This window comes from Eublepharis macularius, chromosome 4 (assembly GCF_028583425.1).
Source record: "Eublepharis macularius isolate TG4126 chromosome 4, MPM_Emac_v1.0, whole genome shotgun sequence".
NCBI lineage: Eukaryota > Metazoa > Chordata > Lepidosauria > Squamata > Eublepharidae > Eublepharis > Eublepharis macularius.
The window spans coordinates 23,881,346-23,905,864 of NC_072793.1; the positions used below are offsets into that span (position 1 = coordinate 23,881,346).

The 24,519-nt window shown below is 46.8% G+C and overlaps 1 protein-coding gene across 4 annotated transcripts in view; it reads right to left on the reverse strand.

Annotated features, from left to right (window-relative positions):
* BAIAP2 (BAR/IMD domain containing adaptor protein 2) overlaps positions 1–24,519 on the reverse strand; it is a 183,950-nt gene that overhangs the window by 28,463 nt on the left and 130,968 nt on the right. For all 4 annotated transcript variants that reach the window (XM_054975927.1, XM_054975929.1, XM_054975930.1 and 1 more), the window contains one exon: positions 8,419–8,571. In XM_054975927.1, coding sequence (XP_054831902.1) covers positions 8,419–8,571 — 153 coding nt within the window. The remainder of the gene's footprint in view (positions 1–8,418; positions 8,572–24,519) is intronic.

Consider the following 24,519-nt stretch of genomic DNA (forward strand, 5'->3'; position numbering starts at 1 on the left):
CGGTAAACAAAGGTGCCACTTTTTCAACACATTTATTAGCACACAAGTAATTTGGTTTATGAAATATGCCAAGTTTTCCTCCACTAAGGCAGGCCACACATATTTTAGCAAAAAAGAGCAAATAAACCAGTTTTACTCCTCGAACTGATGTCCAGCCACAAACATGGGTTTAAAAAATGTACACACACACACAGAGTGTTAAGCAACATCTTTTACTAGAAGTTCATATGCTATTCTCTCTCTACAGACCTAGAATACACATTACACTTACACCCACCCACAGTATGGATTAGCCACCTGCACAGATCTCCATGCAAATCAATGTTTTTTTCTTAAGGGCGGGGAGAAAGTACACATAGCAAATCTAAATAAAGCTAGATGGGAAAAAGAATTTATTCTCCTTTGCTGGAATACTGTCACAGGTCTGAAGCCTCAAAAACCTAGAAAAATTAATTCTGCCTGTCTAAACCAGAACAGGAAAAGGGATTTTGTTCTTGTACATTACATACATCCAGGGCTTTTTTTTCTGGGAAAAGAGGTGGTGGAACTCAGTGGGTTGCCCTCAGAGAAAATGGTCACATGGCTGGTGGCCCCGCCCCCTGATCTCCAGACAGAGGGGAGTGTAGATTGCCCTCCGCGCCTCAACTCCCCTCTGTCTGGAGATCAGGGGGCAGGGCCACCAGCCATGTGACCATTTTCAAGAGGTTCCGGAACTCTGTTCCCCCGCGTTCCCCCTGAAAAAAAGCCCTGCGTACATCTATGTCATACAAAGGCCCTTCACATATGTTGGTAATTCACTTGGCATACACTACCATTTGAAGATGTTTAGTGGGACTTTTCAGTTAATCCCTTTATTATCTAAAAACGTTTTTGAGTTTTACCAGATGGATACTGAAGATGAGATGAGTGATATATGAGGAAAACATAGCTACACCAACTCATACATATACATAGACAATTAAGTATAGAGTATGTTTGTTCATAACAGTATCAGCAGGAGCCAGCTGACAGGAGAATAATAATCTGTTTCTCTGCTGAAGAACTAGGATAATAGGCAACTATCACAAAACGGAAAAGCTGCTCTAGACCGGTGCAAGACAGAGTTGATTTTACAGCATACTCCTCTGGCTACCGAATGACAAAACTGCAGATACACTGCGAATAGGCCAGCCGGCTGAAATCTGAAGTCATTATCCATGCCTGTCCGCCACTCAATTGTTCTTCTGTTGCCTTAGTGAATATACACACTTCTGACTCATCTCTGGGTATGTGCTAGCCTCCTAATTATTCCAGACCATTCTCCAGCAGCAGAATTCTTATGACTCAGAGGTATATGGCGCCATCCTAAACAGAGTTACACCATTCTAAGTCAATGGGCTCAGAACACTGTAACTCTGCTGAGGATTGCACTGATAGGTGTCACACTAGCAAAGTGACTTTTATGTACTCTTTGTTAACAATGTTCTAGAAGAGGGATCCTCAAACGAACCTACTGAAGGGATCAAAAGGACCATGAAAAATACTTGAAAATGTTGTAGGGGTGTAGGGGTTATGCTAAACACAAAAGGTAAGGCAATCAGTAAGTATATGGATTGGATGGAAGTTGGAACCCCCTGGCCCTCAGGTCCAGCCAAGGCACCATGCATCTATTCTATAAAAACAGGGTTTCTCACCTGTAACTGTTGATCGTCGAGTCTCTTCTGTGCAGACACACATTGGGACTGCGCAGGCGCAGGCCAGCCGCGGAGAAGATTCTTTTAGCTTCTAGAAATGTGACGGGGACGTTCGGGCCCACCGCGCATGCGCGTCGGTGTTCCCGCCAATTTTGAAGTACAAGTACCCGAACGTCCCCGGCATTCCCTCAGTTCACCTGAGCCGCCGGAGAAACAATGGAGTAAACCAAGCACTCACAGCGGGGCAGGCGGGAGGGAATGTGTGTCTGCACAGAAGAGACTCGACGATCAACAGTTACAGGTGAGAAACCCTGTTTATCGTCGTCGTCCTTCTGTGCAGCCCCACATTGGGAGAATAGCTAGCATCTCACCAATGGGGGCGGGTGTGAGTGTCTATGTGAACAAAGAATGCAGAACAGCCGTGCCAACAGCGGATTCACGGCGTGCATTCACGTCTACAGAATAATGTTTAATGAAAGTGTCAGCGGTAGACCACGTTGCAGCTTGGCAGACGTCCTGGAGTGGCACTCCTCGCAGGAAGGCAGCAGAGGCAGCTTGTGCTCGAGTAGAATGAGCAGTAATCAACAACGGGCACCGGACTCCAGCTTGTTGATAACAAAGTTTAATTGCAGACACAATCCAGCGAGAGATGGACTGGGCAGAAGCCGGCGAGCCCTTGCGAGGGCCAGAGTAACACAAGAACAGGGCAGGAGACTTCCTGAAACACTTGGTGCGATGTAAATAAAACAATAAAGCACGTTTCACATCCAATGTGTGTAGAGTACGTTCCTCTGGGGAAGAGGGTGTAGGAAAAAAGGAAGGAAGGACCACCTTTTGACGCAGGTGAAATTTGGAAACCACCTTGGGCAGGAACTGCATACTAGTGTGGAGCATGACCGTACTGGGGAAGAACTGCAGGAAGGGGGGGTCACACCTTAGAGCAGACAACTCCCCAACCCGCCTGGAGGAAGTGACTGCAACCAAAAAGGCCACCTTCTGCGTGAGCAGAGGCAAGGGACAGGTAGACAGGGGCTCAAAAGGGGAGAGCATCAGACGGGAGAGCACCAGGGTCAGGCTCCACTGAGGAATAGGATGGGCCCTAGGAGGAAAGGACTTTAGTAGGCCCTTCAGGAACTGTTTGGACAGCCAATGTGCAAACACAGTCCTCCCATCAATCTGCTCATGGAAGGCAGAGATAGCAGCCATGTGCACCTTAACACTGGAGAACGCCAGGCCTTGGGAGCACAGATCCAGGAGGTAGTCCAGAATGACAGGCAGCGGGCAAGTGAAAGGGGAAACCCCTTTGGGGGCTAACCACCTAGAGAAACGTGACCACTTCCTCTGGTAGGACAACCTGGTAGACGGTTTTCGGGCATTCAAGATCACGTTAAGCACCCTAGCAGAGAGGCCTAGTCTGGGGCGCAGAGGAGCCAGGCAGTCAGATTTAGCACTGCCACATCGTGATGCCACACCCCGTCCCTGAGTAGCAGGTCTGGGGCGTGTGGAAGCGGGAGACACCGCCCCTGTGACAGGGAGAGTAAAAGGGGGAACCAATCCTGGCGAGGCCACCGAGGGGCAATCAGGATACAATGGGTCCGGAAGGCTCTGATCCTGGACAGGACCTTGTGAAGGAGTGGGAAGGGCGGGAAGGCATAAAAGAGCCCTGGAGACCAGGGTATCTGGAAGGCATCCCCCAGTGAACGATGGCCAATCCCGGCCCGGGAGCAGAACAGGGGAACCTGTGCGTTGTGGGCTGTGGCGAAGAGGTCGATGAGCGGGGTGCCCCACATGCGGAAAACCACATGGAGGTAAGCCCTGTTGAGGGACCACTCGTGTTGGGGCAAAAACACTCTGCTCAGCGCGTCTGCTGCTGTGTTGCTCTCCCCCGCAATATGAACGGCCTTGGGCAGGACGTTGTTGGTAATGGCCCAGTTCCAGAGCGTAGTCGCTTCCCTGCAGAGCTTGAGCGAGACCGTTCCTCCCTGCTTGTTGAGATAGTAACAGGCTGTGGTATTGTCCGACAGGACCTGCACCCTCTTGTTCCGAATGACATCTGCAAAAGAAGCAAGGGAGTAACGGATCGCTCTAAGCTCTAAGAGGTTAATGTGCATGTTCACCTCAAGGGAGGACCAAACACCCTGAGCAGACAGGCGCCCACAACGCCCTCCCCAGCCTAGAGTGGAAGCGTCCGTAAAGACGGTGACCTCCGGCAGGAAGGGACCAAAAGGACAACCCTTGGACAAATTCTCAGGGACAGTCCACCACACCAAGGACCGCTGTATCACCCTCGGGATGGAAAACCCACGGTGTTGACTCATAGCGAGGGGGTTGAAAACCCGAACAAACCAGTTTTGCAGAGGCCGCATGTGCAGGCGTGCAAAACACACCACCCCTGTGGAGGAGGCCATGAGGCCCAACAAGGTTTGAATCAGGAGGGCAGTTTGGAACCGGTTATGCACGAAGTGGCGGGCCAGGCAGGACAGCCTGCTCAAGCGGTCCGGGGGTAGATAAGCCCTGCCCAGTAGAGAGTCAAAGTGGACCCCGATGAACCTAATGCTCGTACCTGGGGACAACACAGACTTCCCCAAATTGACCACTAGCCCCAGGCCGTCTAGCACGGACAAGGTGAGGGCGATAGAGGCCCGGAGGGAATCAGAGGAGGGACCCACCAGGAGCCAATCATCCAAATATGGATAGACAAAACAGCCACTAGACCGTAAATGTGCCACCACGGTGGCCATACATTTAGTGAACACCCTGGGCGCCGAGGCCAGGCCAAAGGGCAAGGCTGTGTACTCATAGACAGCGCCTCCACAGGTAAAACGGAGGTATTTTCTGTGGCCCTCAAAGATGGAAATGTGGAAGTAGGCGTCTTTGAGATCCAAAATGGCCATCCAGACGCCTGACTCCAAGAGTTCCAATACTCGCGACAGAGTAAGCATCCTAAACTTTTCCACCCTCAAGTAAGTATTAAGGGCCCGAAGGTCCAAAATGGGACGAGACCCCCCATCTTTCTTATCCACAAGGAAGTATCTTGAATAAAATCCCCAAGGGGAAGCAGAGACATCGACCACCCGGACAGCACCTTTGTTAACCAACTCCAAAACATTATTTTGTAACACAACATTACAACAAGAAGCACAACGAGGGGGGTGCGAAAGAGGGGGTGCAGTGGTAAACGATAATTTATAACCACGGGCCACAATAGAGAGGACCCAGTTATCAGTAGTAATGAGTCGCCAATGGGGCAAGAAAGGCCGTAGCCTGTCCAAGAACAAGATATTAACAGTGTCCTTGCAGGCCAACTGGGAAGCGTCCTGGTCTAGTCAAAAGACCGTGGGCTTTTGCGCCGAAGTCGAGGGCTTGGGCGAGGGAGGCTGATGTCGTCCCTTGGACCGGCCGGAGCGTCTCGAAGAGTGGCGCTGCTGGCCAGAGTAGGAACGGTGGCCATAGGATTGACCGGAGGAGAACCTTCCTTGGCGCTGTTGGAACTGCTGGTAGGGTGACTGATAGGACCGGAACCTGCCGTACCGATATCTCGGACCCGTCTGCGGAACCGAAGGCGCAACCCCGAGGGACTTGGCCGTCTGCTGGTTCTTCTTCATGAGAGAAAGGGACTCATCCGTTTTCTCTGAGAAGAGCTGGGGACCCTCAAACGGGAAATCCTCGACCTTGGCCTTCTTCTCGGGGGGCAGGGCCGTAGATCGAAGCCAGGCGTGCCGACGCAAGAGCACGGAGGATGCCATCGCACGTGCAGCAGAGTCGGCGGCGTCCTTGCCAGCTGTCATCTGTTGCTTTGACAACCGGAATGCCTCAGCCTGGAGAGCCTTGACCAAGGCACGGCGATCGTCGGGAAGGTCAGAGAGGTAGGAGGATAGTCGCTTCCACAAGAAGAGATTGTAGGAGCCCATTATCACTTGGAAATTGGCGATACGGAACCCCAGGGAAGCCGAAGAATACACCTTCCGACCAATGCCATCTAGCTTTCTGCCCTCCCGATCCGACGGAGCCGAAGAGGAACCGCGTCGGAACCGAGCTTGACCCTCCTCGGCCACGATGGAAGAGGGTTTCGGATGGGTGAAGAGGTAAGGGCAATCCTCCTGCTTGAGCCGATAATATTTCTCGACCTTCTTGGCCGTAGGCGGAACGGAAGCAGGGGTCTGCCAGAGCGCGAGGGCATTGTCGACGAGATCCTCGACAGGGGGGAACGCCACCGAGGCAGGAGAGCCAGAGTACAGCGGCTCCAGCAGCTTGCTCTTGGGCTTTGAGGTGGAAGAGGCGACATCCAGCTCCAGTGCCGCGGCCATCCGGACTAGCTGCTCCGCGAACACTCTGTAGTCGTCATTAGGAGACGACGAACGGAGCTCCCCCACAGCATCATCAGGGGAAGGGTCGGAAGCCGCGTCCGAGGAGTACTCTGATGGAGACGCCAGGCCCTCTTCATCCTCGGAGTCGGAGAAAACCGCCGGGGTTTGCGTCGGAACCGAAGGGCGCTCCGTCGGAACCGTGGTACAAGGCTCGGGAGCCGAAAGATGGCGATGCGGCCGAGCAGCAGGCGGAGCAAGTGGCAGAGTCGACGGCGCCGGAACCGAGGTCAAGGGCGCCGATGGGCCAGGCAGGAAGGGGGCGGACTGCTGGATCCAAGCCACGAAATCTTGCCAGGAGGCCACGTTCCCAAAGCCCGGGACAGGCTGCCAAGGAGGTAGAGTAGCAGGCACTGGAACGGATCGGTGAAACGGCGTCGGAACCGACAAGACTGGCTGCGCCGGAACGGAGGCCTCCGACGGGACCGGAGCAGATGGCAGGGAGCGTTCAAACTCCTGGAACGGTTCCGAAAAACAAGGGAACGATTCATAGTCGTCCGGAACCACCGGAGGAGGCGTACGAGGAGGCGAAGGGGTGTGCAGGAGACTCCTGACGTCCTCAGCAGGAGGGGCCGATCTGGGAGGCGAACCAGCCAACGATGTCGGGGCCGGCGATAAAGCACGGCTCTTGGCTTTCGACTTGGCCTTTGCCTTTTTTGGCGGGGGCTCCGAAGAAGCCGCAGTGGCCAAAGGCTTGGAAGAAGGCTTCGACGAAGCGCGTTTCTTCGCCTTCCGACTGGACGGAACACTCACGGAACCGGAGGCGGTCGAGCCCTCCGGAACGGGCGGGCCCTTCGGATCCGAGGGGAGCGGTTCCGGCGACTTACGCGGAGCCGGCGAGGGAGCGACAGAGCTGGGCTTGCTCCCGGACGATCCAGACGGTTTGGGCGGCAAAAGGTTGGCGTCCCAAAGGAAGGCTCGGAGCCTGGCCTTGCGGTCATTCCGCGCCTTCGGGGTGAAGGCCATGCAGAACTTACAGCGCTCCACGACGTGCCCCTCGCCCAAACAGATAAGGCACAGGTCATGACCGTCCGAGTGGGTCATTTTAGTGCCACATTGCTGGCATTTTTTAAATAGAGAGGAATGGGACATGGTGGAGACGTGTCCCAGAAGATGAAGCGATAACTCACAAGCGACGAACAGTCCGAAGACACGAGCGACAGCTAAAGAACCTTTTCGAACGGCGGCGAAAAAGGAACTGAGGGAATGCCGGGGACGTTCGGGTACTTGTACTTCAAAATTGGCGGGAACACCGACGCGCATGCGCGGTGGGCCCGAACGTCCCCGTCACATTTCTAGAAGCTAAAAGAATCTTCTCCGCGGCTGGCCTGCGCCTGCGCAGTCCCAATGTGGGGCTGCACAGAAGGACGACGACGATCATCTGCTTCTGCATTAGAACTGGAAAGTTACACTACAAGCAGTAGTAACAATTGCTAGCATATTTCTGGGACAATCCAACCACTTTTTTTTAGTTTACAGAAACACTGGAACAGCAATTATACTGGAAACCTCTATGCTTTAATTACTCAGCAACCTACAGCAGGGCCCCAGAGATATATACTTCATATCTTTTCTGCAGCAAAATTCCTATCTGCTTGAAACAAGGGATGTATGACAGAAAATGCTATAGAAAATGAGGGCTAAGGGGACACATTAAGCGCCTGAATAAGCAGTGGAACGGGCCAAGGTAGCAAAATAAAGAACACGTTAACACGTGTACTTCTCCTCTGCCACCACTTTCTCTTTGCTCATTCCTGAATGTTCTATAATATGGGAATTACATGAGAGAAGGTGGTTTGGGGATGGGATAGGTAACATTCTCTACAGAGGAACTGGGCATTCTTTGCCTGCTGTTATGTATTCTGTCTGGCTAAGGGAAGTCAAATATGCAATGTTCTTCTTTGTTAGATCAAAGAAGTATATTGTTTGTTTAACTCCCAAAACTATTATAGATGTATTGCTTACGTACTTATTTTGCATAAGATTGTATACATTTCAATTTTAATGTCTAATCTAGAATCTAGAATCTTTTTGCTATGCGCTTACTTTACTACATTTTCTTTTCTTTTAAATAAAATTCTTTATTATTAAAAAAAACATTCTTTGCCTGCTAATTCCATAGAAGCAGCAGCAATTGGCGGGCCACAATTCTTCCTCAAAATATATTTACCTGAAATTTATCCACCTACCTGAAGTCACTTAATCTATTTACAAGTGATGTCATATATGACGAATGGGATTTTAAGGCCACAGCGGACCCAAATATTGCAAAGTTCACATCTAGATCTCTTAGAACCACATACATGGGAGGAACTTCTGTCTGATTGTTATTTGGGCAGATTATTGCAATTGCTTGGCTTACCAACACACTAATAGCTCACCTTGGAATGATATGTGAGAGCATTTTTAGCCACAGCACACTGCTTCTCCACCAGGAAACAGAATCGCCGTCTCTCTTCTGTGAGTGCTGTCTTGTAGCCATCAGACACATAGTTCTCCAGCTCACCTTGCTTGTTAGTGATAGCTTCAATAAACTGTGAAGAAAAGACAGAACAGATTACTCAAATGTACAGTCTGAATGACAGCATAGAAAACAGGGCCTTTCATCTTAAGCTATATTATCACTTAGATGATTTGTACGTAGCGGAGTTCTGTAGAACGCCATTCCTTGCCAGAAAGGGCAACAGAGTGGTCTGTCTCCCTTCACTACCACAGAACGTCCAAAATTTCAATTCTTTATATAGTTTAAGACTGGACAGCAGGGGGCACTCGGCAACAGAACATAGGTAGACTTGAGAGAATATATATTACTTTCCCCTCACCAACCATCCTTAGTCATCTGACCTCCCCCTCACAAAAGCTCCTGACTCAGAACGTGGGATTCAGATGTTGTGTGGGTGGCAGAAGAGCGGAGAGATTCTCTCAGCCTCCCTCCTACTTAGCCTGCACCTGGATAGTGCTCTTTTTCTAGTGCCAATCCTTACAAAAGGGCTGCATTGCTTGTACCAGGTTAAAATGCTTTAAAAGGCATTCACTCAGGTAAGAAAGGACTCAAAGACAGTTCTTCCTCTAAGTTGCTGCTATCAAGGTGTCAGAATGTACTTCCTTCTCCTCCGTGCCAAAACGTGAGGGCAGAAGACAGGGAAGGAAGAGAGGTGCCTTTCCACAACACAGAAAGGTATATGTACCTTGTTTCATGGTACATCCCACAAGCCCCCTCCTGTGGGGAGATAACTGCCCGACAAAATCCCCACAGAGCTCACTGTTATTCCTTCTACAAAAATGTATTCCTTGTGTCAAAGACAGTGCCCACCCACATTAGTAGTTTACCATATACCCATATAGAGACCAATACACTTTCAGGAATCCCTAGTACAAGAAATCTGTTCAAAAGTTCATTTCATCCAGTAAAGGGAATCTGGGCTCTGTGGGGATTTATCTGGCACTTATCTCCCCACAGGAGTGGACTTGTGGGATGTAATATATGAACCAAGGAATATATGCCTCACTCTATCCTATGGTGAGAAAGCATCTCTCTTCCTTCCCTGTCCCCATCCCTCATGTTTTGGCAGGGAGGAGAAGTAAATATGTTTTAATACCCAGATGGCAGCGTCTTAGAGGGCAACTCTCTTTGTTCCCTTGCTAGAGTTGTCATTTTCCAGGTGAGGCCTGGAGTTCTTCCAGAATTACGACTGACCACTATACTACAGGGACCTGTTACCCGGGAGAAAAGATAGTTTTGGATGACAGACTCTATGGCAGGACTTCCCTGCTGAGTTCCCTCCCCACCCCCGCTTCCCAAATTCCAACCTCCCCAGGCTCTTCTCGCAAATCACCAAGGATATCCCAACCGAGAGCTGACCACCCTATTTCTTGCCCACTTCTGCCACAGGATCCAAAGGCATCCAACCCATGAACCCTAGTGTTCAGTCTCAATAGGCTGGAAAGACTGAGTAGCTCAAGTAGTTCAAGGAACACATGTGAGTGTGCATGCGCAAGCCAGCTGCACACGTTCCAAAGCTTCTAGAGGTACAAGATGTTTGCCTAGCTTTTTCGTATTTTTTTCCTCCAGGCGCAGCTATAAAAAGCGAAGCGAGTGGCTCCCTGCCTCAGTTCTCTGAGCTGCCAATGTAGAAGGAAGATAAGAAAAAAAGCCAAGCTACAAGTGATGAATGACACTTGCCTGGCAAGTGAACAGACTCACGTGTATTCCTCCCTGTTCACTTGCCATTCACTTGCTCTCCACTTGATCAAGTAGCTTGTCTCAAAGAGCACACAGCGGGGAAGGAGGGAGGGAGGGATGCCTGCACAGAAGACCACTCGATGAACAATATTGAGCACATTTCTTGTTGAGGTCTGTGGCAAACAGATCTATGGTAGGATACCCCCACATTTCAAAAAAACAGGACGGAGGAAGTCCATTCAGATGGACCATTTGTAGTTTTGGGATTTAGATCAACTTAAGTGTATTTGCCAGAACATTGTTCTTGCCCACTAGGTAGAGAGAGTGACTCGATGCTGGATAGCCCACTCCCATATCACTGAGGATTCTTTGGAGAGTGCCAGGGAAGCTGTGCCCTCCTGTCTGTTCAAGTAATGCATGGCATTCACACTGTCCACACGTATCTGAACATTCCTGCATTCCACTCGGTCAAACAAAGCTTTCAGAGTATACCTTATTGCCCTGAGCACGAGGAGGTTGATGTGCAGGGATGATTCTTGAGAGGACCATACTCCCTTTACCTAGGTGGTTCCAGAACAAGCCCCCCCATCCCAAGAGAGTGGCATCTGTTTAGATTGATATGTGAGCTGGGGAGGAGCCAAAGGGAGTCCCCACCAAGGGGTTCTGTGTGTTGTTTCATCACTTCAGGGACCTGTGAACAAACCTCTGCATAGAGAAATGCTCTTACAGGTTCTGTCCGTGTGGGTGGAACACTCTGATGAACCAGTTCTGCAGGGGACGAAGTCTGAGGGCCAAGCTACAAGTGACAAATGATACAGGTTGGACACTTGTCAGCTTCCCTCAAGTTTTGATGAGAAATGTAGGCATTTCCCATCAAATGTAGGCCTGTTCTTGCAGCTTGGCTCTCCGACTGCTGTCCAATGGACTTTTCAACTGTCACTTGTCCAACATTCCGCCAAGCTGCCTACATTTCCCATCAAAACTCGAGGGAAGCTGACAAGTGTCCAACCTGTGTCATTTGTCACTTGTAGTTTGGCCCTCAGCCTGGTGAATGGAACTATGAGAGTCAGAGAAGCCATAACAGTCTTTGAATTTGTTTTAAACTTTGGTACGTGTATGAAAAGACCTTGTTCAGCATGAGGAGAAATTCCCCTATCCTTTCTGGGGTAGAGAAGGCAAGGGAGGGGTCTAAGACTGCTCCACAAATAGCACCTTCTGCTGGGGAACCAGGGATGACTTCTCCACATTGACCCTCAGGCCTAGCTGGTGGAAGATGTTAAGGACTAGAGACGTGTCATAGGACAAATCTTCTCTGGTATGGCCCACCAGAAGCCAATAATTGAAATAGGGAAAAATAATACACCCCCTTCAGTCTGAGGTGGCTTATTATTACTGCCATGACTTTTGTAAAAATACAAGAGGCAGAGGAGAGGCTGAAAGGAAGAACCCTGTACTGGTAGTTCTTGGAGAGCCACACTGAAAGCTAAGGAACTTTCTGTCGCAAACATTTATTGGAACATGAAAATATGTGTCCTTTAAATCGACAGTAACGAACCAAACTTGAGTTTTTAACTTGGGGCAAAACATCTTTTAATGACAACATTCTGAACTTTTTGAAAACTATAAACTTGTTTAAGGAACAGAAGTCTAAAATTGGACGGAGACCTCCTGGCATTTTGTCAACAATGAAATATCAGGAAAATACCCTGTCGGTGCAACGAGACAGAACTAGTTGGATGGCCTGTTTTTGCAGAAGACTGCACTTCCTCTAATAGTAAGGTGGGAGGAGGTGGAGGGTTGTACAGAGGGGGAATGTTGGGTGGAGTTGACTTGAACTCTAAGTAGTAGTCTTGGCTGACTATGGACAACACCCAAGCCTCCTGAATGATCGATTCCCAAGCCTGTAGAAGAACTGAGTGGTTGACTGACATAGCTGTGGAAGGTGTGGCGTCAAAAACTTTGTTTACTGGATTCAGACTGATCCCTCAGGGAACAGAAACCGTTCTTCGATTTGGTTTGGAAGTATCTCCTCAGAGGTTGAACAGAGGCAAAGGAAGAAGGCAGTTGAGAGCCTCTGGGCAATGTGTGCATCAGTCGGGAACGGAATAGACTGTATTTACTATTGTAAGGTGCATATGGCCTTGGGGGAAACCTCTGCCTAAAAGGATTTGGGTGGAGAGGTGTGATACCCAAGGACCTTGCTGTCAACATATCACCCTTAATCCTTCTGAGTGCCTCGTCCATCGTGGAGGAAAATAGGTCTGTCCCTTGAAAGGGAAGGTCTTCTACCCTCATCCTATGGTGAGGTGCTAGGACTATGGTTCTGAGCCATGCACGCATATGTATCTTCAATATGTCTGGTGGTATTGATTTGTTGTTTGGAAAGCCTTAACACTGCTCCTTGCAACAGTTTAGCAAGCCTATGTTTCTCATCCGGGATTAGGCTTCGGAAAAAGCTGTTAGACAGCCATAACAGCCTCATAATTACTGATTCTAGAGGTTAAGCTGAAGATGCATAAACCTTTCTACCCATTATGTCTAGTTTTCTGCCTTCCTTATCAATTGGAGCCGAATGACCTGTCGTTTTTTGGAGGCCCTTGCCTTGGAGGGTCTCAGTGACAAATGAATTGGCAAAATGGGTGAGTAAACAAGAAACCTGATCCTTCTTGTTTGGTTTTATACATATTATACAGCTATTTTGACATTGCTGGTTTGGACCACACATCTTTGGTCACGTCAAGTATGCCTTTCATTATCAGAAATGCCTCTCTGGTCTGGCTACTTCTGAATGTAGGACCTTGAAGACCAAATCTGACGAGGTTGGAGCAGAACTGGTCATCTCAATGTCCAGAGATCTCACCATCCGGACTAACTATTCAGTATACAAATGGAGATCCTCATTTGGGGACACAACAGAATCTTCAATTTTGGTGGAGATGATTCTATTACAAAATCCAATCTGCCATTGGAGTTGTCATCAGACTGAGTAGCACGGTTTAACGATGGTTCTGGAACAGTGTTGTCTTCTGGAACCTTGGCTGGAACTGATGAAGGTTCTGAGCGAATTGAAACATAAGGACCCTTGTCATGGCAGAAGTAATGAGTGGGTGGGTACCTGCCTGACGAACCTTCAAACCTGTAAGCATAGTAATGGTACGGGGAGCCGTATGGAGAATAATGGAACTGATGGCATCTTCAGTGAGGAGCCAGTTTCAAGAGATCGTCACTCTCAGATGGAACTGAGGAACCCTTCTGTCTTTCTTCAGGCCATATTGATAATGGGGGCACTGGAGAAGTAGCTGTAGACAGTTCTATAATTTCAAGAATCTTATCCTCTGAAAGAGATGGAACCAGAACGGAATGCTTTTTGGAGGTTGGAGACAGAGCTTCGGAACTCTGGGCGGACTCAATGCGATTGAAGCATTCGGAGCTGAAGAAAAGGGTTTTTTCCTCTTTTGCAACTTAGAAGTTGACGTTTTATCAGCACGCTTCAACTTAAGCTTAGCCTTTTTTGTAGGTGGCTCTGACTAGCACCAAGGTGGAACCGACAAAGGCTCGGTTGGAACCAACTGGTCCTTCTGGGCACTGATTGGCCCCAAGCATGCTGGAGGAACCAAGAAGGCCCATTCTGGGTGCTACGATCATTTATCTGCAGCATAAGTATCGGAGTCAGTATCTCCCTTCAAAGCTGACTCCCAAAGAGCCACTTTAAGTCATGACACCCTTTCATGGTGCACTTTGGGCATAAACTGTTTACAGACCACACACCACAAGCTGTCATGCCCCTCACCCAGACAAAGAAGGCATTTGTCATGCCCGTCTGATTGGGTCATCTTTGTCCCACAACGAGAACATTTCTTGAATAGGACATTCGAAGCCAAGGAATCAAAGGCCCGAACTCGCATTGGCCATGGTTGAAGAAAAAATGCAGGCAGCTGGCGCCATCTTAGAACAGGTATTGCCATGTGAGAGAAAAGAGGAGGATGCCTCTTTTAAGATCCTGCATGCCACGACATATTCATAAACAAAGCAAGTATGCTTTTTTCTTCAATAATAAGTTATTATTCAGATGCAGATTTAAACAAGTAATCAATTGAAACATATATGACTAATAAATTAAGATTTATTTAATTGGATAACAGCCTTTCTTTCTATACAGAGATGCAAGTGACTAATGGGTAGTGTTAAAATAAAGGGAGCTCCAACATTCTTATCATATACTCCAGAAAGGCAAACTGAGTTGCCTCCAAGTATTCAAAACCTTCACCTCTACTGCACTCACGATTCCATGGTGATTAAACTGGGATTTTAAAGGGCTCTCATTTTCACTTTCTCTCCTTGCATCCCAAGGAAGCTTGTTTTGCACAATATAGTTACTTTGGGCAAAGATGCAATGAACATAAAAGCATTGGCCTTTAAAAAAAAATTAAGAAATAACTTCAGTTCCATTTCCTTGCACTATTACAAGCTCAACTGGAGCAAGCTGCTTAAGTTAACTCCTTGTATAATTTAACGCGGCATCATTCATTGCTTTATAATGTACACAAATACACACTTAGGCTGGATATCTCACAAAGCTGTTGCATCACTCTCCTCATTAGCGTCTGGCAGTAGGAGGGGAAAGAGTGTGACACATCCCAGGAAAGGCTACATTGGAATCTCACAGGCAAATTTCATCCTCGTTTATCTAATTTACTAGTAAAGAGGGGCATTCACCAAATGCCCAGTTGTCCAAAATAAGTGTTTCTGGTATTAAACTGTTAAGTCCTATGGGGAATGAGTCAGCCAAAGTTCAGGAATTTGAAATCCCATTTATTTCAGTGGGGAAACTAAACACATATTTATCTGCTTTCCAATGAAATAAATGAGGCTGCAAAGTCCATCACCTTATCTAAATCATACCCAAGACAGCCACCTAAATCTGGCAAACATGTCCATGATGACCATATGTCTCTGATTGCCATCTGATTCTCACTGCATCCTTTGACTTTAATTACTGCAGTATTTTTACATGCATAGGTCTACTGGCATGGTTTTGTAGAATTATACTTGCTAGTACATCTGCAACTACTTTGGTTGCAAGGAAGTGTTTGAAACATATTTTCTTCACTTCTTAAGGATTTTGAGCCTGTCATGATAAGTGTCACGTTTGGCTGGTAAAAGACAGAAAACTGGAATGAAATGTTGACATCTGCTAAATGTGGCGCAGAGCGGTAAGCTGCAGTACTGCAGCCCAAGCTCTGCTCACGAGTCACGACCTGAGTTCAATCCTGGCAGAAGCCGGGTTCAAGTAGCCGCTCAAGGTTGACTCAGCCTTCCATCCTTCTGAGATTGGTAAAATGAGTACCCAGTTTCCTGGGAGTAAAGCGTAGATGACTGGGGAAGGCAATGGCAAACCACCCTGTAACAAAAGCCTGTCAAGAAAATGTTGTAATGCAACGTCCCCCCACTTTTACCTTTTAAATATATATTGCTCCTATTTCACAGACAACCCAATGGTACCCATCAGTTACCAGGCTTGATTCAAGGTATTTTCTATCACATACAAAGACCTTTATGGCCTTGGTCTCGCATATCTACAGAACCACCTCACACCTTATACTCCTTGGCAGCTTTTCTCATCTGAACAAGGCCTTTTATGGGTACCACCTGCACATGGGCAAAACCAACAACTGCCCATACAGGCACATTCTCTGTTGTGGCCTCCATCTTTCGTAATGGCATGCCTGATGATGTCAGGAGGGCCCGCACTCTCGTTTTCCCAATAAAAAAGGGAAGCTAGTCAAGGAAATGGATGCAACCATGCAGCCTCCCCATCTATCTGATAATGTTGCACTCCAAACTGTCACTGTATATTTAGAGGGTATGAAGAAGCGGCAGCTGCTTGCCATACTAGTACTCTCTCCACAGCAGTGTTGATAGTAAATCATGTCAAGGCACCCTACTTTCCAGGGGTCTATTCTAAGAGCCCCGTGGCACAGAGTGGTAAGCTGCAGTACTGCAGCCCAAGCTCTGCTCACCACCTGAGTTCAATCCCGGCGGAAGCAGGGTTCAGGTAGCCAGCTCAAGGTTGACTCAGCCTTCCATCCTTCCGAGGTCGGTAAAATGAGTACCCAGTTTCCTGGGGGTAAAGTGTAGATGACTGGGGAAGGCAATGGCTAACCACCCCATAAAAAGTCTGCCAAGAAAACATCATGGTGCGACGCCCCTCCATGGGTCAGTAATGACTCGGTGCTTGCACAGGGGACTACCTTTACCTTTATGCTAAGAAAACATAACATATGGGAAAAATTGTTAAAGATAGAAAAAGAGTATGTGCTAAATCCCAAGAGGATTCCAAATGATGAAATGCATCTGCAGTGTAGTTTCTGTTGAGGGTAGGGAAGGGGCAGCCCTGAGGCACATCAAGGGCCTTACATATTTAGCTGAAAGTATGATCGGTCAGTCAGGATGTCCCCTCCACAGTTCAAAATCTCACATGCATTTAACATGTGATCGGTACCCTATACAAGCAAAATATTGTTAGCATAACCTGCTGTTCTAGGCCTCACATACCCCAGGCTTGCTGGAGGGAAGGGAAGAGAATATTACACCATTATGGCATACAGATGGCATACATCCAAGAGTTCTGAAAGAACTCAAGTGTGAACTTGTAGATCTCCTCACAAAAATATGTAATCTGTCATTAAACTCTGCATCTGTTCCTGAGGACTGGAAGGTAGCTAATGTTGTCCCCATCTTTAAAAAAGGTTCCAGGGGAGATCCGGGAAATTACAGGCCAGTCAGCCTGACGTCAATACCGGGTAAGTTGGTGGAAACTATTATCAAAAATAAAATTAGTGGGCACATTGATGACCAAAAGCTGATGAGGAAAACTCAGCATGGGTTCTGTAAGGGAAGATCTTGTCTCACCAATCTGTTAGAGTTCTTTGAGGGAGTGAACAAACAAGTGGACAAGGGAGACCCGATAGCTATTGTTTATCTTGACTTCCAGAAAGCTTTTGACAAAGTTCCTCATCAAAGGCTCCTAAGTAAGCTCAGTAGCTATGGGATAAAGGGCCAAGTCCTCTTGTGGATCGAAAACTGGCTAATTAATAGGAAACAGAGAGTGAGTATAAACGGGCACTTCTCACAGTGGAGGGTGGTGAGCAGTGGGGTGCCACAGGGGTCGGTATTGGGTCCAATGCTTTTTAACTTGTTTATTAATGATTTGGAATTGGGATTAAGCAGTGAAGTGGCTAAATTTGCAGATGACACGAAATTGTTCAGGGTGGTGAAAGCCAGAGAGGATTGTGAGGCACTCCAAAGGGATCTGTCGAGGCTAGAAGAGTGGGCATCCATGTGGCAAATGAGGTTCAATGTAGCCAAGTGCAAAGTAATGCACATTGGAACCAAAAATCCAAAATATAAATACAAGTTGATGGGATCTGAACTGGCGGAGACTGACCAAGAGAGAGATCTTGGAGTCATGATAGATAACTCACTAAAAACGTCAGCACAGTGTGCGACTGCCATAAAAAAAGCTAATGCTATGCTAGGGGTTATTAGGAAAGGGATTGAAAACAAATCAGCCGGTATCATAATGCCTCTGTATAAATCGATGGTGAGGCCTCATTTGGAGTACTGTGTACAGTTCTGGTCGCCACACCTTAAAAAAGATATCATAGCACTGGAAAAAGTACAGAGAAGGGCAACTAAAATGATTAAAGGGTTGGAACACTTTCCCTATGAGGAAAGATTGAGGCGCTTGGGGCTCTTTAGCCTGGAGAAAAGACGACTGAGGGGAGACATGATAGAGGTTTACAAGATAATGCACGGGTTAGAGAAGGTAGAGAAAGATGTGTTTTTCTCCCTTTCTCACAATACAAGAACTCGTGGGCACTCTATGAAATTATTGAGCAGTCGGGTTAGAACAGATAGAAGAAAATACTACTTTACACACAGGGTGATAAACACATGGAATTCGTTGCCACAGGAGGTGGTGGCAGCTACAAGCATTGCCAGCTTCAAGAGGGGACTGGACAAATATATGGAGCAGAGGTCCATCAGTGGCTATTAGCCACAGGAGATAGATGGTATTCTCTTTGTGGGGAGGTGGTGCTCTGTTGTCTTGGTGCTGGAAGGAAGGCAGTGGGAGGGCTTCTGGTGTCCTGGCCTCACTGACAGTCCTTTAGATGGCACTGGATTTCTAGCCACTGTGTGTGACAGAATGTTGGACTGGATGGGCCACTGGCCTGATCCAACATGGCTTTGCTTATGTTCTTATGTTCTTATGGTTGCCAGAGAAAGGGCTGATAGCAACTCATGAAGAGTTACTGCCTAGCTTAAAACAAAACAAAAAAGTGGGCAGAAAGATAGTAAAAACATCACAGAATAAGGAATTCTGCTGCAGGTTTTCTCTTAGCTCACATTGGGAAAGGAATATATAAGAGGGGCAGGACTCTGGAGAACCGGGTTTGTTTCCCCACTCCTTGGCTTGAAGCCAGCTTGGAGACCTTGGGTCAGTCACAACTTCTCAGAACTCTCTCTGAGGGTAATAACAACACATTGTTGTGTTATTGTTGTGAGGGTAATAACAACACATTTTGTAAACTGCTCTGAGTGTGACATTAAGTTGTCCTGAAGGGCAGTGTGTGTGTATTGTTGTTGTTGTTAAAATATTCTCTCTCAAACACACACAGATACGTACACATGCAAGCACCTTTAAAAAGTTTTGATTTGGAGTTCTGCACTACCAAATAGTAATTGCCTATTGGGAAATGTAGTTTGTTTCTTCAGCTTTTTAGCCTTCAACACAGTCCCTCTCAGCTGTGCTAAAACTGCAACTCTCAGGAGGCACAACAAGTGACTTGCAGAGAACCATTTAAACTTTTGTGCTACAACCAATCCTTTCACTTAGCTTTATTCAGGAATCTGCACAAAGATGATACAGGGCTGCTGACAAACCAATAATCAGGTGTGTCATTTCACTACATGGAATGTCGTGCTTGTCCCTGGGAAAGACTCATCAAGACATTTTTCTAGATTTCTGATAAGAACTTCCAATAACATGGGAGGAATTTTTTAAAAAGTTGTTTCCCCCAAAGGGGGGGATCCTTGTTACTCAACTCTCACTTCACTTAAAGTGTCTTTAAAGTAATTGTTTAGTTGAAGAGGTGGCAATAATAGTTCCAATTGGATCATGAAGACTCTCTAAAGGGACACAAAACAGACTTCCTGGTACGTTGTTTAAAACTAGCAATAACACAACTAGGGGATCCACTATGACACATGGGACTTGAAAATGGCAGGCACCTGCAGCTTACAAGGCCGAACACTTAGCAAGATCTAGACCAATTTAAGAGTCTGGCAGTAGCCACAAGTGGGACTGGGAATGTTCCTACTAAAAACATTCTGTCCCTTTAATAGAGACTTAATATGCAGAAATGGGCAGCTGAACATTTTTGTGGGAGGGAGGTAAATAAAATTACCTGGTAAGTAACATCCTATTAAGTCTCTATTAAAGGAACAAGGCATTTTTCTTGTACAGGCGACTTTCAATCTCGCCACCTGTGCATAAAATTAGAACAACTTGTGACATTACCTCAGTAGTGAGAGTGGCATTTTCCCTCCATCTCACTACTCCTAAGAGCTCAATGTTAGGCCTAGAACATTTCATTAGGAGTCCTGCTGCTACAATACAGGGGCGGGAGCAAAAGTGATCCTGGGCCCTAGAAGGCAGGCCTGGAAAATCTATTGATAGTATCCAGCTTGGTGTCCCACAGAAATTTGGGAATCAGCCCAGGGCTTCAATAATAACCAGCGATTTTGCCGCATCATAGCAAGCTCCACCCAGACAACCATTATGCTGGTCAATGACGAATGCCACGGCAGCTACCACCTCACAGGCACCATTTCATAATGTTGCTTCTTTACAGAGAGGCTGAGGAGATGATATGCTTGTGAAGGAACATACAGAGGGTGCTACCCATAATTTACAATGTCATGTAGCAAACTGGGACTCAAACTCTCAAAAAGTGATACTTATAGGATGTCTGACACACTGGATGACATTCCCAGTGTGACGCTGCTACAGGTCACGTCATGTTGGGGCCAATTTCTACTGAAACACTAAATTATGTCATTCCCACCATGATGTGGCAGTGTTCCAGAGTGTGCATGCATGGTAAAACCCTGCCAGTGTGCCTCCTCAACAACCCCTCATCCCCTGCTTTCAGCCCTGGGGGCAACCTTAGACAACACTCTTCCCTCATGGTATTATATACTAGCCCAATGTGGTGCCTATGAGTACCAGGGTGCCCATCAACACTTTTCCTGGTTTTCCCACCAAGAATTTTTTTGATAGTGGATAGGGCCAGCAAGGATTTTGCCCAGCAAGGCTTCTGATTGACCACTGGGGATTTAATTGGCTGTGCAGATTTTTAAAAACAGTACCTTGACAGCCACAGCAGCTGCCATCACAAAACAAAAATCTTCATTGTGTGACTGAAAGCAAGTCCTGGCAGCCATTTTGTGGCAGCCATTTTGTGGCTGCCCCTACCACACTGTGTCAGAATTCCAAACGTGCCAGCATGCTCAAAAAGTTCAGGAAGTCCTGTACTAGCTGGTCTTTGTTTTTAACTGCCCTAGAAGCTTGTGCCCCAGAAGGAATTCCTCAATGTCCAAGAAGAAATACCTGCTCCAGCTATGTATTCTGTTGATGGTTTACACTACAATAGCATGCCCAGGGCTTTTTTTCTGGGAAAAGAGGTGGTGGAACTCAGTGGGTTGCCCTTAGAGAAAATGGTCACATGGCTGGTGGCCCCACCCCCTGATCTCCAGACAGAGGGGAGTTTAGATTGCCCCCCGTGCCGCTGAGTGGCGCAGAGGGCAATCTAAACTCCCCTGTCTGGAGATCAGGGGACGGGGCCACCGGCCATGTGACCATTTTCAAGAGGTTCCGGAACTCCGTTCCCCCACGTTCCTGCTGAAAAAAAGCCCTGAGCATGCCTATCCTCAGCTTACCTGGAAGCAAGTTCCACCGAAATCAATGGGACATGCTTATAAGCAGATGTGCTTGCAATCAGGATGGACAAAAAAAAAATGTTAAGACTCATTCATACTTTCATTTGCACAGGCAAGCGGAGTATAGCATTTTGGGCTAATACAGCTCAAACAATAAAAGATTGTGGGAGGGGGAAGAAAGAGGGAGGAATTGTGCTGAGAGGGGAAAGGACACTGAATCTTAGAGGAAAAGGTAAGTTATTTCTTGACGCAGGTGACTAATCACTCATCAGAAGCTGGTGCTTCTATTGAGAGCTCCAGTTGCATTGTAAGCAGTCTCCATTATTCTCTAATAGTGTATGAGTGTAGGGTGTGGAAAGGTTATGGGGGGTGGAGAGGAGGAATGGAAGGCAGCTGTTCATATAAATGGCTCTACTGAACATAGATCAAGATGAGTAGCCACGTTAGTCTGTCTGTAGCAGTAGAAAAGAGCAAGAGTCCAGTAGAACCTGTAAGACTAACAAAATCTATGGTAGGGTGAGCTGTGGCTCACAAAAGCTCATACCCTACCACAAATTTTGTTAGTCATATAGGTACTACGGGACTCTCGTTCTTTTCTGTTGAACATAAAAGCCATCATCTCTGTTGCAGCAGTAATGGGCTGTTCATAAGCACAGTCTCTGCCCATATGGATATACAACTTTAACTCTCTGACCGCTTCTTTGTTAGAGAATGTCTGTTGCCATTGTGACTGCACGGAAGTGAGTGACAGCTTCAAACTGCCCTCTTCAAAATATCACATGAATTTAAGGGGGGAAAGGCATCGACAGAGAGGAGGCCCAGAATTCAAGTTCTCTTTTCCCTGCCACTGTGCAATTATGAAAAACTAGCTCAGAAAACAATTCGTGCAGCAAATCCCCCACCCACTCACTAAGAACTACAATCTACAAAATAACTATAAACACACACTTGTGTAAACAGTTACACCAAAAAAAAAATCACAGAAGGGCAGTGCCCTATAAAAGGCATGTATTCAAGTCGATTATCTTCAGCAGACAAATGTATTTTTCTCCATAATAAAAGCAGCTGAAGTTTTTGTGGATTCAGAGTTTGCCATTTGTTCTTCACATGTTTAGCAGCATGATGTAACTTGTTTATGTAACTAACTTGTGATGGGTTGTCTGTATGCCATGTGCTGCAGTACCATGAAACATAAAAAGCTCTCAGACAGCAAGAAGCTAAATTAGCACTTAAAGCAAATACAGAACTCCAAATTCTTGTCTGACTTCCTGGTCATATATACGTCACTGAGTTAATCCACCTCACAGCTGAATGTACCTTGTCTCTCTGAGTGGATAACAGTATGGGGAGTGGAGAGGGACACTTTGCCAACAGAGAAATAAATAACGTGCTACGTCCTAGTAGCTGTTCATTAGATTCAATGGCTAGTTTTAGTTTTGTATGCAAAAAACACATACACAGGGAGCAATGGAAGAGGGTAATAATTAAGTATGTATACAATTTAAAACTACAACGAAGAGGCATGGGGTTAAGTTTTGGAGACATAAAGGCACATGTCGGTGCCATGACCACAGAAATTATTATTGGATGCCGAACTCAGCTCCCTGAGAATTTCAGTTTTCATTTAAAAGATAAAACAAGTTTCTAGTCATTAAGGAAGTGAAGAAATGTCTGAAGGCGTGAGTATACACTGCTCACTGATGTCTCGGAAGCGTCGGTGCTTTGCCTAGTTCTTAGCCTCTCACACAAACAGATGAAGCTAGAACACTGAACCAGAGCACTGGGTCGTTTCCATACGTCCTTCCCTCGCGCAAAATCGTGCAAAACTCACAGAATGACGGCATCTTTGTGGTGCGATTTCCCATCATGATTCCATTTCATGGCACAATTTCTGACGTCATCACACCACAAAACAGAGTCATGATGGGAAGTTGTGCCATGAAGATGCCATCGTTCTGTGAGTTTTGCGCGAGGGGGAAAGATGTGTGAAAATCTATCCAATACTGGCTATGCTGACTGGCAGCAGCTCTCAGTAAGGGATTAGATTTTCACATTACCCATTATTGATTCTTTAATGAGAGTTTCACAAAAGCCATATTGTCTATCACTGAGTCAAGAACCTGGGAGCTTCTGTATGCAAAGTAGGTGCATACAGTGACGAATCAAGCAAAGCGAGCAAATATACACCAACAGCTTGTTTCACATAATTTGTACAGATCACAAAATTTAGCTTTTCTTGGCCCCGAGTTTAGATTTTTGTTAAACACATGGGTTCCTCACAGCCCTGGAGAGAATCAAAAGTGACAGTATAAGCCTAAGAAAGAAGAAACGCTCAGCAACTGAGGAAGAAGAATGCCCTGCCAGCAAGACACGTTGCAGAGTGGCCTCTCATGGGGAACTTCTGGAAGCCGGCGCCTCTTGGCTCTTTTACAAGTGGATAGGAGCTAAGATTGATATGGCAATCAAAGCAGTTTGCTTAACCTTGCTGAGAAGGAGTGGGCACTTCTTTAGCCAACGCATTTGTTTGGGCTACCAAAACCCAAGCCCACAACCCTTTGGGAAACACCTGTTGTTAAAATCATTAAACACACAGGAAGCTTGCCCCAATATTTCAAGGTGAGGGAACGCTGATGCAGCACACAAAAAAAAATCGCTCCAACATGAGTAGCAAAAGGCCAATTAACTGGCAAATGGCCCATTAAGTTAAAGCACAGTGTGCTTCTCTATGCACTCATACCACTATCATGAAAATGACAGCAAGGAGACGTAGCAAGGCAAGTGATATATACAGACGCACACCCTGCACTGGGTGGAGGAAGAAATGATTGAAAGGCAACATGATATGCCACTATTAAAATAAAGCACAGCTAATGCAAATGCTTGGCAGGATGACAAATATGCGCTTTTCACTATCATTACTTAAAAAGACTTGCTACTCAGAGCACTAGCTTGTGAATGACAGCTAAGAATACTCTGCATCTCATCTGTCACTGCCACCAACAATTATTCCCAGCTAGAAGACTGCAACCAAACACAACAGGAGTGCAGGAGACAGGGTGGGGGGGGGAATGCAAACACACACACACAACAACTGCATGAATGTGAACTGCATGAGCACCTGTCATTTACTTCAGAGGGGGGAAATTAAGAAAGGGGACGCAGCAAGGATTACAGGATACAGAAAATTTCAGGTAGGTAGCAATGGTGGTTTGAAGTAGAACCGCAAGATTTGAGTCCAGTGGCACCTAAAAGAGCAACAAGATTTTCAGGGTACAAGCTTTTGAGAGCCAAAGCT